Consider the following 13,765-nt stretch of genomic DNA (forward strand, 5'->3'; position numbering starts at 1 on the left):
AAAAAAAAATATACAGGAAATAGTAATTAAAAACTAAATTTATTTAAAAAAAACTTAAAATGCTATCGAGAAGTGTATACCAGGTTTTAACATCAATATCACCCGCTAACGAATTTTATTGAAAGTTATTCTCTGAAATATGGTTAGGCGATTCCTSGCAGAATTTGTTTTGAAATTGGTCGAAAGTGGTCTATAATTTGCTTCATAGGCATACATACTATATAACTATATAAGAATAAGACCGTTGCTTTGTCTTATTCTTATATATGTAGTTATATTGCCTATGAAGTAAATCATAGACCACTTTCGACCAATTTCAAAMAAAATTATATTGTCATAAAACTAATAGCTTTTTGGAGACCACTTAAAACTTGTAATATCTTCCAGCATTAAGAAGTAAACCACAGGTGCGGAAGAGAAGACCGTCCAACGATAAAATTAAAGCGTGTTTTCTCATTTTACAATATTTTGTTACTTATTTTTATATGCTATTTCTCTTTTATTCAACGTTGAAACATCGAATCAATAATTGGTTTTACTTTTATTTGTTTTTGYTGGCGTTTTTGCAAAGAAGAAACAACTGGCGTGCTATGGTGGACTCGGCCACAAATTAAGTGAACATAAAATAATATAAGCAACTTTAACTAGAAATTGGTTTTATGTTGGTGGAATGGAATCGAATTTTTTTTACTAAAGACTGCTGTTTCGACAATCTAAATCGGTTTGGATCGGTAAATAGTAGTAATAGAAATTGATGTAGACTCATCTCTAAGACTGTTTGGATCGGCAAAGTAGAAAAAATTATAGAGGCTTATCTCATAAGCAAATAATGGATTTTTAAAGTTGCTTAATTTGACTCAGTAGAAAAACTAATTGATTTGTCATCTTCTAGGTAAGCAGGTATTTCAATAATTTCCGGAATATTATTTATAGAGCTTCCTCATATTCTGCATATATCAGTTATTGTAGATTTATTCCATTGATGTCCCATCTTCAGAGGAATCTTTAATAATCAGTATATGAATACGGCATAGTAGCATTCCTCCAAATTATTTCGGGAATGTTTTCTGCAACTACAACAAAAACGTGTAGTTCCAGTCTGATCGGTTTGCCTTCATCAGGTATAGTATTTCCCTGATGACTTTCTAGTGTTATGTATAGAATATTCCAACTTTAGTAACATAACTAATTTTAAAATATATTTTTGGCTTCCTATATATAAAATTAAAATATARTTAATGAATTACATTCAATAAACATAAACACTTACCGTTAGAATAACACTTTTATTATTATATTTTGTTTTTATTTTTATTATCGATGAATTTCTTTTAGGAATAAAAAAAATGATGTATCTGTCTTTGATCAAACATGGTATTTTTATTTAATTGTTCTTAAAGAATTTTGTTTTTTATTTGCATATTTTTATTTCCACTGACACTAAAAATAAACCTATAACAACTCATATTGGCGAAGATGCATTCTTTGAATTATATCTCGACAATCATTAAACACTCTTTTGATATTTTCTGTATCAACTGCACATGTAAAGTGCGGATAACAGTAGTGTTTGCCATCGCCACTAGCAGTTGAAATACGCTGTAATGAGCCAGAAAAACGTACAAAGGGGGAAATGTATTTTTGAATTTTTTATTATTACTTTTCTAATTTTTCTTTAGTGCTTATATGGTGCAGCAGTGTGTATTTATGTATGCGTGTGCATATTAATGGGTAATGATTCTTACGAATATAACATATTAATTATGAGTGTTGTTTTAGGACGTGTACGCATTACACCACAACGAAAAACAGTAGGTTAGGTATGAAAAATGGAAGAATGATGGGTAAAAAATCAAAAATGTGAAAATAAATTATGAAAAAAAGTTTAGATATTACGTTTTTTTTTTAAGCAAGAAAATAATCGTTAATGTTGCTAATAAAAACTGAATATTTTTTAAGTATACGGTTAAATTTTGCTCATGACATCAGAGTTGCATTGTATCTATTGGAATATACTATTACACTGACATTTATAAAACAAAAGCAATTAAAAATATTTATTTATGAACCTATTTATTTATCAAGCATTTATTAGTTATCAAAAATAAATAATTTTATATTTATTTACGCTTTACGGATATATTGAGTTTGCCACGAATTTTGTAACACTCAGAAAGAAACATCGGAGACAAAAAGTATATAGTTAGCTAGTCCATCAGTTTAAGAGATATCATTACGAAATTTTGTACACGCACTCTTTTCTTCAAGAAACTGCTCATTTTTCGGAACCGAAAATAGAATACTTTCGTTTTTCATTGCAACTCGAGGTCTTCGTCTGCGACAGGTGGTGCTTTGACACCGAGACGCCATTCACTGGAAGGGAGTCTCTGAAAGTTTTGACGGCTCCACTGTGAATGACGATCAGTGCTTATCGGAAGTTTGTTTCGTACGAAGTCTGGTCGGCGTACTGTCTAATGTCGTCGACGTAGTTGAGAAATGACCTCTTGATCACCTCCAAGCAGGTGACTGCAGGGGTGATTTCTGTGAAAGCATCGCAGCAGCAACTGCCTTCATTATGATACTTAACTGGGAGCATTAGGGTCTCCCTATGTAGGTGTTCGATAGGAGACATCCTGTCGTAGTCCGGAGTACAGTGTACAAATAGTTCAGAATGGTCCGCTATAGCAACTGTCACTGCTTTTAGTTATTTTTCTTCTTTATTGCGAATAAAGAACTCTGCCAGTCGTTTCTTCTTCCACATACGCCCACCAACAACTACAATGCTAGTATTAACGGGGTTGATAGATATATTGAGACAAAGTATTGTAAGTATCCTTATTGGGCTCGGAAGTTTGTTGATTTAAAGTATTTTTAAACCATCAAACGATATCTATTATATGTTTTTCAATAAACTATATCTAACTATTTTTATAAATATTTTGTTATACGAGCACTAAGCAATGTGCGACAGTCGGGTCTACGTAATCGGAACGGACCCGAAATTTTTATCCGACCAAGGACTGTCAACTCGGCAGAATTCTGCCGCTACAAGAACAACAACAAGACGGTTTATAAAAGTGGTGTTTTTTTTTTAGAAAAGCTACCATAGTGGAATATTCGTATATGAAAGTGGCGTATATTTGCATAGGTTAGTCAATTTGTAATACATGCAATAATACGGATGGGTATAATTCACTGAGGATGTTGATGCATAGGCTGTATGATAAATTAGTGTTACTAAAAATATACTAAAAGTGCGAGAATATGTGTGTAGGCTTTTAATGTTGAGAAAAATTACCGAAATCATGATTGCATTTGCTTACTTATAAAATGAAATTGTGTTAGTCATAGCAATAAAAAAGCATAAATAATTTAATTTTTTGGATTATTTTTCTCAACGGTGTATGTATGCGTATTAATCAATATTTTTCGCTTGGCTTACCAAAAATTCATCTCGTATGAAATATTTTGCTCTGATCACTTCTGGGTCATCACCAGATTCTGTTATAGCATCACCTGAATGAACAAAGAGAGTATTAATTATTGAACACAGTAAAAATTTAATAAATATATTTATTTACATAATTTGATTTAATAAATATTTCATACATGCGCTATATATGTAATTACTTGTAGCGCAAAACAGTTAACATTTAAATAATTTGGTTAAAGGAAAGTGCTAACAAATAAAATAAGAAAATAACAAACTAAAGACTATTGAGTGTAAACTGCTTTTGACAAGTTACTTTAATGCAATTTCAGCCAGAATTTAGGTTTAAGGCTAAATTGTTAATACAATAAAATCACAACTTTCGCAGTGCTTCCATTTAATTAATTATAATTAAGTAAGTTATATTGAGTAAAATTTTCAAAATCCCACAATTGTGCGATCAGCTGTGTAGGATGTTACAACAACAACAGAAATATTATTTTTATCTCTTTTAACTGTTAATACAATATTTTTACGAATACATTGACTTTTTTTAGTTTTCGTCACACTTACTTGGTGTTTGATACTTGTTAAACTCGGAAAAGTACTCCGACAGTTTACTCTTTCCAGCTTTAATTTTTTCAGCTAATAAATCTTGCTTATTTAAAAATAAAATTACAGAAATTGTGCGTAGCCATCTGAAAATATGAGAAATGAAATGTTAATTTACATGAATAAATCGTATCGAACTTTTCGTAATAAAAACCCAATGTATGTGGTCTACGTAAATAATTACCTGTTATTCCAAATGCTTTTGAACAAGTCCAATGATTCACGGAGACGGTTTTGCGTTGGATCCTCCCGCAATACCATATTGTAGCTGGAACATGCAGTTACAAAAATTATAGCTGTAACATCATTGAAACATTGAATCCATTTACGCCGCTCATCACGTTGGCCTCCAACATCGAACATGCTGTAAAATAAAATTCAGATTTGTAGTAAATGAAAATCGATTAATAAAGTGTAAATAATTGTTGAAACTTACTGAAAATTAACTTTGTCTACTTGAAATCGTGTTTCGAAAATGCCTGAAGTCAAGACACGGCATCTTAAAATATCTTGCTCGCTTGGTGTATAATCTGGTTTCTTTATTATGCTTACTCGATCCAAAAAACTTAAAAACACAAGAACAGAATGTGAATGAGTTTGATGTATAAAAAAATAAATATATAATATGACAAATAAATATTTTGATATAACAAATATAATTTTTAATACCGTCAGTAATATAAAATTTATCAACTGCATTAAAATTTTAACAATAAACATTTTATTTTGTCATTTTGTTCAAATTTTAAACATTTATTATATAGTATAAATTAAAGCACACTCACTATTTTGCGCAGTCAATCAGTTGATATTCATTTGATCTTTCAAATGTTTGCAATACTCCTCGATCTTTCCATAGTTCCTCTGTATGCTCATAAAATTCCGGAGGATAGTTAAAATCGGGACCTAAAAGAAAATTTCCAAAAGCGTGATTAATCCGTATATACAAATATATAGTAAAATAAATAAATTTAGTAGTTTTTATACACAATTTTTTCTATACATTTAAAATCTTTTCAAGGTCGAAAACACACATATTTTCTTTATAGACAGTTGAATAAATTTCTTCCATAAGGTTTATTTTAAGAGTTTTCTAAAAATAGATTCCGGAAATACAAAGTTAATCTGCGTACAGTTTAGACATTAGCAGAGTTCAAATATAACTTTTAATTCAATATTTATTTAAAGCAATAAAATGTATATAAAGGATTCAAAAAAACTCTAAATGAATGACTCAAAACTAATGAAGATTTTGTTTAACTTCTGACAGTAAACAAAACTAGTTTATATGTATAGATGTATCTTGTAGTACAATATAAAAATTAGATTTCTTACTGGAAGCGTAATCCTGGATGTATTCAACCCTTGCCTCATTATCCTTCTTTTCTAATGATACAGGTGGATTTAATGTGCTCATTGCACCAGTAATTGTCTGAAAGTTAGAAATTAAAACGGTTAATCGATTTTTATACATGAGGATACCAAAATAGCTGTATGTGTGTCTATTTGGCAGGTAAAAAATATATATGTTTACCCTTAAATAATTGTCATTGCTTACCAGGATTGCATCGCGTATATTTTTCTTAATATCATCGACTTTTTGCTTTTTCTCTGGCTCGGAAAATCCATCAACATGCAAAATACGCATTTGCTTGACAATAGTCGATTTGCCCGACTCTCCAGCTCCTAGCAATAGTAGTCGATGGGTAGCACGATATAGTTGCTTATCCTTTTGGAGTTGCTTTGATATTGCATCACTGCGACGCTTTTGACTTTTGGAGTCTTCTGAATTTACATCCGTTTGTTTAGAACTGGGTGACCCGAAGCAACCCATTGCCGTCCAAGGTGTCCACCAACACGCTGCTCTGTTCTCTTGCGCCCCGTCGGGAGACTCCGCCTCCCTATTACCTCCGTTTTGAGCCAGTCTAATTAGCTCAAAGATCAAGAAGCGTCTTTAAGATATGTGCGTCGCTGTTACTGCTTTATTTGAGTGTTATATTTCCAAAAATTTGTGCCTTTATGCGTTACGTATTTTGAACTCTTTTTTGTTAAGTTTTGTGTACAATAATGTGCGTGCAGTTCCCAACCTATTGCGTTTCTATAAAATGTCCAAAAAAAATTGTATTCAATATTATGTATGTTTTTAATTAATTTGTGGATAAAATTTTGATTAATTTGGTTTAAAGTACTAACTAATAAGAAAGTAAAGTAAAATTGAGAAAAAATCACCTGTTGGTCGATTGAACAATAAATATGCTTTGAATATGTACATAGAGCCATTAGTTAAAAACTTTTTATAAGGCTGAGAAGTAATATGTAAAATAGACTTTTTATGCAAGAAACGGCAACGCTGGTCCAACTATACCTAATAACAAAACTGTTGGTCTTATTAGAACGTGTCATAATGGATTTTATATAGGTCAATATTTCCAAGCAATTTAACATGATTTTTTTGATATGAAAATAGTTGTGTTTTTTATGCTAATAGTTACATACATACACATAGAGTTTGAAATTTTGTTGCTAAATCTTCAGAAACTCAATTTATCCATTTTATTTTATAGTATTTTTATCATAGGACACATATGTGTATGTGTATGTTTGTTTTTCACACACACACAGCTGCTTATATTTTTATGTATATATGTAAATACATACATATGCACATACATATAATTTATTTATATTATTAACCTGTCTTTGAAATCTTGATATCAGCTGTGACTATCGTTCACTCTACTACTTAATTTACTTCTCTTTATTTTGTGCACCAAACTAAAAAAACTTCTTTCCACTTCATAATCTCTACCTCTTGCTCATCCCTTGCGAATGTGTTTTTCTTCTCACTACTGTATATAAAAAACTTATGTCTGCGGCGCAGCATACTTTTGGAATATACATACATACATATGTATACTTTTGTTTTCCATATATGTTTTTAGAATCTTGGAAAAGTTGCGATTACGAATAAAAAATTTTGCGAAAATTTTTTTTTCACATTTGAAATAAAACATTTTGACTCAACAAGTTTTTTTCACCCTTTTACACTTGAATAAAAGTATAATATAAAGCAGCTAGGATGAAGCTAATGAATTTTTAGCGAGGAGCACTGTGTCTCATATTAAAACTTATATGTATGCATGTATATAAGTATGTATATAATAAAGTGATCTGCTCATATTGTACTTTCTTTGGATACCTAAAATATGTAGTTTTAGAAAAAGATGCCACATTCATTAAATCAATTCGCTATAGTACAATGTATTTTCACGCACTTAAAAAAATTATATATATTTATAAATTTAGAGTACGACTCCCAAGAATACGGTTTTTTTGCACAAATGCTGAAAATCTAGGCGTGGTATGCAAAATTTCACCCTCGAGCAAGTTTCGAGTATATCCCATCGAAAAAATCAACATACGGTTTATATTTTCACTTTCGCGCATGTAATATGCACATTGCAAAACACTTTTTCCATTTATATAGGAGTTATTACTGACATTGTCCAATTTTATGTATCGTATAAGAAAATATATACGCGAATATCTACTACACTGGCATTCATACATACAATTATGTGTATTTCCAGCAAATAAACGCTCTGTACAATTACTATGTGTTACATTACAAAATATAGTTTTCACTTTTTATAGCTATGCAGCTGAAATATACCTAAAGCTGATTTTTTTATCAGTATAATTTTATCACTTTTAAGAACTCACTTTGCACTATTTTAGTGATGTGCGATACTTGATTATCGAAAAGCTATCACTAATTCAAGTAGTTACTCCAAAAGAAAAATGAGATGCCAGACAATTAGACCAATACATTTTTATGTGAGGAAAATTCTAATTGGATTTTCCCATAATGTTGAGATTAGTTGTAAAAATCGTAAAATTTATTAATTTTTAGTTTTTTTAAGTTTATAAAAAAATTTAATAACAAATATTATTTAAATTCTTGTAGTTTTTATACTGTTGAAATTATTCTTATTTACATTTTAATTCTATATTACTCTTTTGTCTATAGTGACATAATTTAGAAATAATACATATTACCAATCTTAAAATACACATATATAAATGCATACTGGATGTGTATTGTTTCCAATTATTTAAACGATGTTCATACTCACCTCCATCTTTTATATGATATAAAATCAACTAATTTTAATACAACAACACCCTTTATTTCCTTAATTATTTTCATTTGAGAACATTCCTATTAATTACATACATAAAGTCATATATAATTAATTAAATATTATTATCTAAAGTTTTCTTTTTTGATAGTACAACTACAATATCTACTAGCCAATAAAATGATTGCCTTAAATCGCCTTCACAGAGATAAGGTGCTTTAGTCCAAGCTTCAACGCGAAATCCCATACTCTCTAATAACTGAAAAAACTCAACAGCTTCTGCTTCAAAACTTAATTGTTGTGACCTCTCTGGCCAGTGTTTAAGTAAAGGACGTAGTGGCATATGGGACGAATTCATTTCTACATAATGTACATAAGGTAAAACAAGAGCTAAAATCACACGTCCATTTGGCGCCAATGCTTTATAAATATCTTCCAAAAGATCTATTGGATCAATACAGCGATCTAATACGTTTAAGCATGATATCAGTTGGACATTTTGTAATTCGTTAATGCGTTCTAGAATACTAAAGTTTCTACTTTTTAGTCGTTCACGCATTGTCCAACTAGTCTCTGTGGCAAATGTATGAATTTTACACTGTGGATGCAAGTTCTGCATAGATTTAATCAAACGCACGGTTATTTCACCATCCCCAGCACCAATATCCAAACAATGCACCTATAAATGTAATTGTCGTTTTTAAAGTTGGGTTAAAGCTATTTATGCAAAGAAATATTACAGTATCATAAGACTCAACGTCGAAGCCGCCAGCAATAAGTAGCCTTCCAAACTGCTGCTCCGATAGTATAAACATTGAACCACGATTCAAATACCCATTTATGTCAGTCTGTGTCATAAAAAATTGTAAAACTACTCGTGCCACAGCGTGCCAGATGTGAAGCCAAATGTTTGTCGAAAGAACTTTGGCACGTTCCAACCAACGCATGGTCGATTCATCAGGTTGAAGCAGTGGTACGAATTTGTTTTGGAATTTTGGAGGTAGTTCATGATTAGTTGTATACCACTAAAATGACAATATATATATTTGAAATCCTGTATATATTCGCTTTTTGAATAATGAACTACATATAGAATGAAAATAGAAACTAATCCAAACGTATCTTTTTCGTTATCATATTTTCTTTTGTTATTATAACGTATCTCTCTTAATATCTTATTACAACATCTTACTTATAGTTTGACAAAAATATAACATGAAATAGTAAACAAATGTTATAGCACTACTCTGTGGAACACATTTACTATAATTAAATATTTTAAAAACATTTGTTTTGTTCGAAAGTAATACAAGAATATGCCGGTTTTAGCATAAATTTACTTATATATTGTTTGTTGTCTTTGATATAAGTATTATTTTAAACAAATTCCAAAGCAACACATGTATTATTACATATGCACAATTCCATTCCTACCAACATTTTTGACTAAACAAATTGTTAGTCTCCCATTTGTTTTACTTACAAGTCTGGTGTCAAGTTCTTCCAAAGAACGATCATTATGATATTTTTGAAAGATGGCCCGGGCTAGGGTTCCCCGTGGACGATAACAGCTCATTATAAAATAAATTCGTGTTAATTAAATGAGTGATTCGATGACCGGAAATATGTGCGACGTTCTGCGTTTGTTAGTATCGATTTTTTTTCAGGAACAATTTTATGCCATTTTAAGCCAATTATTAATATTTTTCGCTAGCCCACATCCTTTACACCGAATTGGTGTTAATTATACTAAACTGTGCTATATTTTAAACATTTATAAAAAATAAATGGTTAGACTGCTAAAAAAATGATAACACAGTTTTTGAATAATTCTAGGAACAAGTTAAGAACATTAACTATAGGGTGACTCAAATAAATTAAAAAGATGACTATTTCTAGAGCAGCCTCCCATGCTCAATTCATATCTTAACGAATATTTTTTTAAAATCACGAAAAAAAATGTTTAATGGTAAATTCTTATTGAAATATATTATTATATTGATATAAATACCATATATTTATAAAAACAAGGCTGTTGGCACAATGCGCCGGCTGCATAAAGTAATGCAACGCTTCTGAAGGCAAGTAAAAGTACTTTCGGAAGTTCAACAGCTATCGTAAAAATATAAGTGAAGAAACACCTAACCATCCAAGAAATTAACAAAATTCGAGTAATTAAAACGATGTATTTACACACGTACACAATTAGTATTATATTACATATATATTTTCGCTATAATCTTATAAAAATATTTACAAAACCAACAAATAAGTTACAGTAGTTAGTAAGCGTTAGAAGTTTTAAAATCTAATTACTAAATTTTTCATAAGTAACAAGTGCTATTAAAACAGTTAATATAAGATGGCTCCATTCAGGTCTTCTAAAGGACACACTACCTGAAATTATATTCGTTGTTAAGTTAAATGATAAACCGTTAAACGTAGAAACGCATTGGTATTCGTCGGTGCTATCGTCCTCTGTTCTTATAACGGCAATTGCGCTTGCTTGGTATTTACCATCATCAAGCAAATTAACATCGCTTGCAATAATTTGAATTTGCTCGCCATTGACGGTCCTGCGAAAAAAGAATTGCATTATTTAATTTAAAAATAGAAAGTAAACTAATTGTCACTCACTGAATAGCCAATGTTGGTTTGGGATATACATTCTCGATTTCACATTCCAAATGTGTTTCATTTTGTATGCGCTTGTGCTGAAGTGTGTGTGTAAAATTTTGTATATCTATTATATGCAATTCTTTATCCATTGATATTGTCTTCTTATCCGTTTGAATATTGCACTTGTATGTACCAGATGTCTCAATCGATGGATTTACCAGTAGTATGCCACATTCTTCATCATTCGGATCGGATGATAAAGATTCTACTGCACCTCTAAATTCTGGCTACAATTTTTTTAAATAAAGATATTACGTTAATTATGAGTTTATAAAATAATATTTATATTATATCTTACGATAACGTTTGCGCCATGTCCTTTGATGTATTGGAAAACCACTTTATTATCTTTAGTCCATTTGACAACGAGCGAATTACTTTCTTCCTCCACTTTAAAGTGACAATTCATTGGTATCGGGCCAACATTTTCATCCTCGATAACAACCAGTGAGGGTCCATCGATTTCGGTTAATACTAGACAGTTGACTTCTGCAAAATGCAAGTACAAACATTTTGAAGACATATACATTTTTTGGAAAGCTGTCATAGGTAAGGGGTACTTGCTCTTGAACGATTACATGAAAAGGCTTTAATTGGAAATTCAAGCAAATTATTTCTCTTTAGATTAGAACTGTCTTTTTGAGGGTGACAAAGTCATACTCTCTGATTGCAAAAACATTAATATTGTGAAGAACTTTTGCAGAATTTATAACTGCTTACTGCTCTAAAATGTAGTTATGGCCGGTAGAGTTCGAATCGGTTAGGTATTTGTCTAACATTTTGATAACCCAAAGTTAAAAAGTTGTTATCGGCGAAAAATRTATGTATTTAAAAAATTCAAAAAAGGTTTGTTCGTAGATCTGTTTGTTTATTATATTATATGCGTATGCACATCTCTCTCTCTCGCTCTCTTTCTATGTTCACAATTTAGCAACGGACGAACAGTGGACGAAAATATACGGCGCTGTCGCCTACTCTCTTGACAATAAAGTCGTCAAATAATTGAGTGCGCCAAAATGTATACATACATGCATATGTATATTTAAATCTGATCGAATTGAAATCTTAAACATATAAAAAATGTATAAATCAAAAATGTAGGAAATTGTTGTACGTATAGAAAAGTGGGAAAATTCGGACAAACAATATTTTGTATGTCGGCCAACACCCAGCATAGTGTGGGCGCTCGTACATATGTACATGTATGGTATACAAATAATATTTTCATTATTATTTATTTACTGGAAAATTTAAGTTACAAAAGTGGTGTTGACTAATAATTAAAACAATAGTTTAGACGTAACTTATTTATTTTAGTAAATATTAAAATTTTAAATGTCACAAAAATCGTCATAGGCGAACAAAAATATAATGTTATAATTAAAAAAATTATATATTAATAAAAATAAGTTGTTTTTTATTGAAATTAAATTGCAATCTTGTAAATGAAAGTTTGAAATCAAAATATGACACAGTTGGCACATTTTATTTAAAGTTCGCATAACTCCCGTAAAAATATAATATTTTGGAATGAAACCAATTGTTGAAAAAAAATAAATAATAATAATTAAATTTTAACGAAGAAAAAATGTTATTATTACATATGTAGGTTTAATCATACATTTTATGGTTTTATTTAAGTTTTAAGCAGTTTTTAGTTATTATTATTTTTATTTATTATATTATATATAATATTATTTTATTCTGGATTTTTTTGGAACTCGCAAAAAATATAATATTTGAGAATGAAACCAATTGTTGAGAAAATAAATAATGAATTTAATTAAATTTCAACGAAGAAAAATGTCATTATTTTTTATTATGTACATATTTTTAATCACAAATTTTATATATTTTTTAATTTAATTTTCAAACAGTTGTTAGTTGTGTTCAATTTTTAGCTTTAATTTTATTTTGGATTTTTTTTTCATATAAAAAATATTTTGGTGTATTCTATACAAACGTGCATAAATAAAAAAACGCGTCATTTCTAAAAATGTCCGTTTTCAAAAAAAAAAAAAATAATTTAACTCGCGAACATTTCGACTGGACATTGATTTTTGTTCTTTTGATTTTTAGCACTTATGTGCCAGGGTAAATGCTTTTTACGTTTGTTTTTAATTGGAGAATATTTTTAGTTGTATTAATTTTTAGGCTTACAATTTTTTTTTATCTAGATTGAACTATGTATGTATACATATGCATGTAGTTATATCCAGACATATAAAAATATTTTTGCGTTTCTTTTAACTCAATAGCAAATTTATATGGCATTTAATATTTAAGCCACTATCACTATGTGTTTAGAATTTAATTTTCGCCATTCACAGAGGCGACATGGAACTTTCTTGGTGACCTTGAGCTACAATTTTTAAAAATAGTTTCCAAGCGGCATACACTTTGCTTGTACGTACATACATACTTATTTTATGTATGTATGTTATAATTATATATAATTTATATATAAACACATTTCACTTATTCACAACACTTTCGCCAAATTATATCCTTTGAAAAACACTTAAATCCTGCGCCTGTTTGCTTACCTTTAAACAACGCAACCGTTAAGACCGTTATAACCGACACAAGTAACCAATTCATTTTGAATTTTTTCTATATTTATTTTAATGTTTAAATGTATTAACAACAATAGACAACAAGAAGGTTTTTTAAGCAACGACAAAAGTTCGTTTCTTTTTTCAATTTTTCAATTTGTTGTGGAGAAATAATAAAAAAAAACGAAAAGTGACTTAAAGGAAGGCGAGAACCCACCACCATACGTAAATTTATTACGTATTTCCCGCTAGTAAGGCAAAATTAAACTGAGCGACTAGATATACCGAAATAAAAATTATGCGCGTATGGAAAGTATATATCGTATGCAATATAGTCTAGATAGTCG

The 13,765-nt window shown here is 29.8% G+C and overlaps 3 protein-coding genes across 8 annotated transcripts; all 3 read right to left on the reverse strand.

The window, feature by feature from the left end:
- Nucleotides 1-1,352: 1,352 nt before the first annotated feature.
- Nucleotides 1,353-7,807, reverse strand: LOC108968892 (guanine nucleotide-binding protein G(s) subunit alpha). 5 transcript variants are annotated; one of them, XM_018933225.1, is made up of 10 exons: nucleotides 7,716-7,784; nucleotides 6,272-6,419; nucleotides 5,601-6,140; nucleotides 5,378-5,474; nucleotides 4,828-4,948; nucleotides 4,479-4,607; nucleotides 4,227-4,406; nucleotides 4,004-4,128; nucleotides 3,443-3,516; nucleotides 1,353-1,599 (listed from the first exon to the last, which is right to left on the reverse strand). In XM_018933225.1, exons 3-10 carry the CDS (start codon nucleotides 5,874-5,876, stop codon nucleotides 1,453-1,455), a joined length of 1,149 nt encoding a protein of 382 aa, XP_018788770.1. In that variant the 5' UTR covers nucleotides 5,877-6,140; nucleotides 6,272-6,419; nucleotides 7,716-7,784; the 3' UTR covers nucleotides 1,353-1,452. The 5 variants fall into 5 exon arrangements, with proteins under 5 accessions (XP_018788770.1, XP_018788769.1, XP_018788772.1 ...); XM_018933224.1 differs by having other exon boundaries at nucleotides 7,615-7,759; XM_018933227.1 differs by lacking the exon at nucleotides 6,272-6,419 and having other exon boundaries at nucleotides 7,766-7,807.
- A 427-nt stretch (nucleotides 7,808-8,234) lies between these two features.
- Nucleotides 8,235-10,011, reverse strand: LOC108968854 (methyltransferase-like protein 9). Its single transcript, XM_018933153.1, has 3 exons — nucleotides 9,668-10,011; nucleotides 8,925-9,209; nucleotides 8,235-8,863 (listed from the first exon to the last, which is right to left on the reverse strand). The coding sequence occupies exons 1-3, from the start codon at nucleotides 9,758-9,760 to the stop codon at nucleotides 8,300-8,302; spliced, it is 942 nt and encodes a 313-aa protein (XP_018788698.1). The 5' UTR covers nucleotides 9,761-10,011; the 3' UTR covers nucleotides 8,235-8,299.
- Nucleotides 10,012-10,372: 361 nt separating this feature from the next.
- On the reverse strand, nucleotides 10,373-13,684 carry LOC108968855. 2 transcript variants are annotated; one of them, XM_018933154.1, is made up of 4 exons: nucleotides 13,410-13,684; nucleotides 11,162-11,352; nucleotides 10,822-11,090; nucleotides 10,373-10,760 (listed from the first exon to the last, which is right to left on the reverse strand). In XM_018933154.1, exons 1-4 carry the CDS (start codon nucleotides 13,462-13,464, stop codon nucleotides 10,493-10,495), a joined length of 783 nt encoding a protein of 260 aa, XP_018788699.1. In that variant the 5' UTR covers nucleotides 13,465-13,684; the 3' UTR covers nucleotides 10,373-10,492. The 2 variants fall into 2 exon arrangements, with proteins under 2 accessions (XP_018788699.1, XP_018788700.1); XM_018933155.1 differs by having other exon boundaries at nucleotides 13,636-13,674.
- Nucleotides 13,685-13,765: the final 81 nt, after the last annotated feature.

This window comes from Bactrocera latifrons, unplaced genomic scaffold (assembly GCF_001853355.1).
Source record: "Bactrocera latifrons isolate USDA-ARS-PBARC rearing strain unplaced genomic scaffold, ASM185335v1 scaffold_230, whole genome shotgun sequence".
NCBI classification, from domain to species: domain Eukaryota; kingdom Metazoa; phylum Arthropoda; class Insecta; order Diptera; family Tephritidae; genus Bactrocera; species Bactrocera latifrons.

Bases quoted from the DNA above. Each gene is read 5' to 3' on its own strand.
- LOC108968892 (XM_018933227.1), bottom strand. From the start codon at position 5,876: ATGGGTTGCTTCGGGTCACCCAGTTCTAAACAAACGGATGTAAATTCA. The intron at 4,949-5,377 runs GTAAGAAATCTA...ATTTTCTTTTAG, and splicing joins CATCCAGGATTACGCTTCCA to GTCCCGATTTTAACTATCCT. The intron at 3,517-4,003 runs GTAAGTGTGACG...TTGTTCATTCAG, and splicing joins TAACAAGTATCAAACACCAA to GTGATGCTATAACAGAATCT.
- LOC108968854 (XM_018933153.1), bottom strand. From the start codon at position 9,760: ATGAGCTGTTATCGTCCACGGGGAACCCTAGCCCGGGCCATCTTTCAA. The intron at 9,210-9,667 runs GTAAGTAAAACA...TTGTCATTTTAG, and splicing joins AAGAACTTGACACCAGACTT to TGGTATACAACTAATCATGA. The intron at 8,864-8,924 runs GTAATATTTCTT...TTACATTTATAG, and splicing joins ACGTTGAGTCTTATGATACT to GTGCATTGTTTGGATATTGG.
- LOC108968855 (XM_018933154.1), bottom strand. From the start codon at position 13,464: ATGAATTGGTTACTTGTGTCGGTTATAACGGTCTTAACGGTTGCGTTG. The intron at 11,353-13,409 runs GTAAGCAAACAG...TGCATTTTGCAG, and splicing joins AACGGTTGCGTTGTTTAAAG to AAGTCAACTGTCTAGTATTA. The intron at 11,091-11,161 runs GTAAGATATAAT...AAAAAATTGTAG, and splicing joins GACATGGCGCAAACGTTATC to CCAGAATTTAGAGGTGCAGT.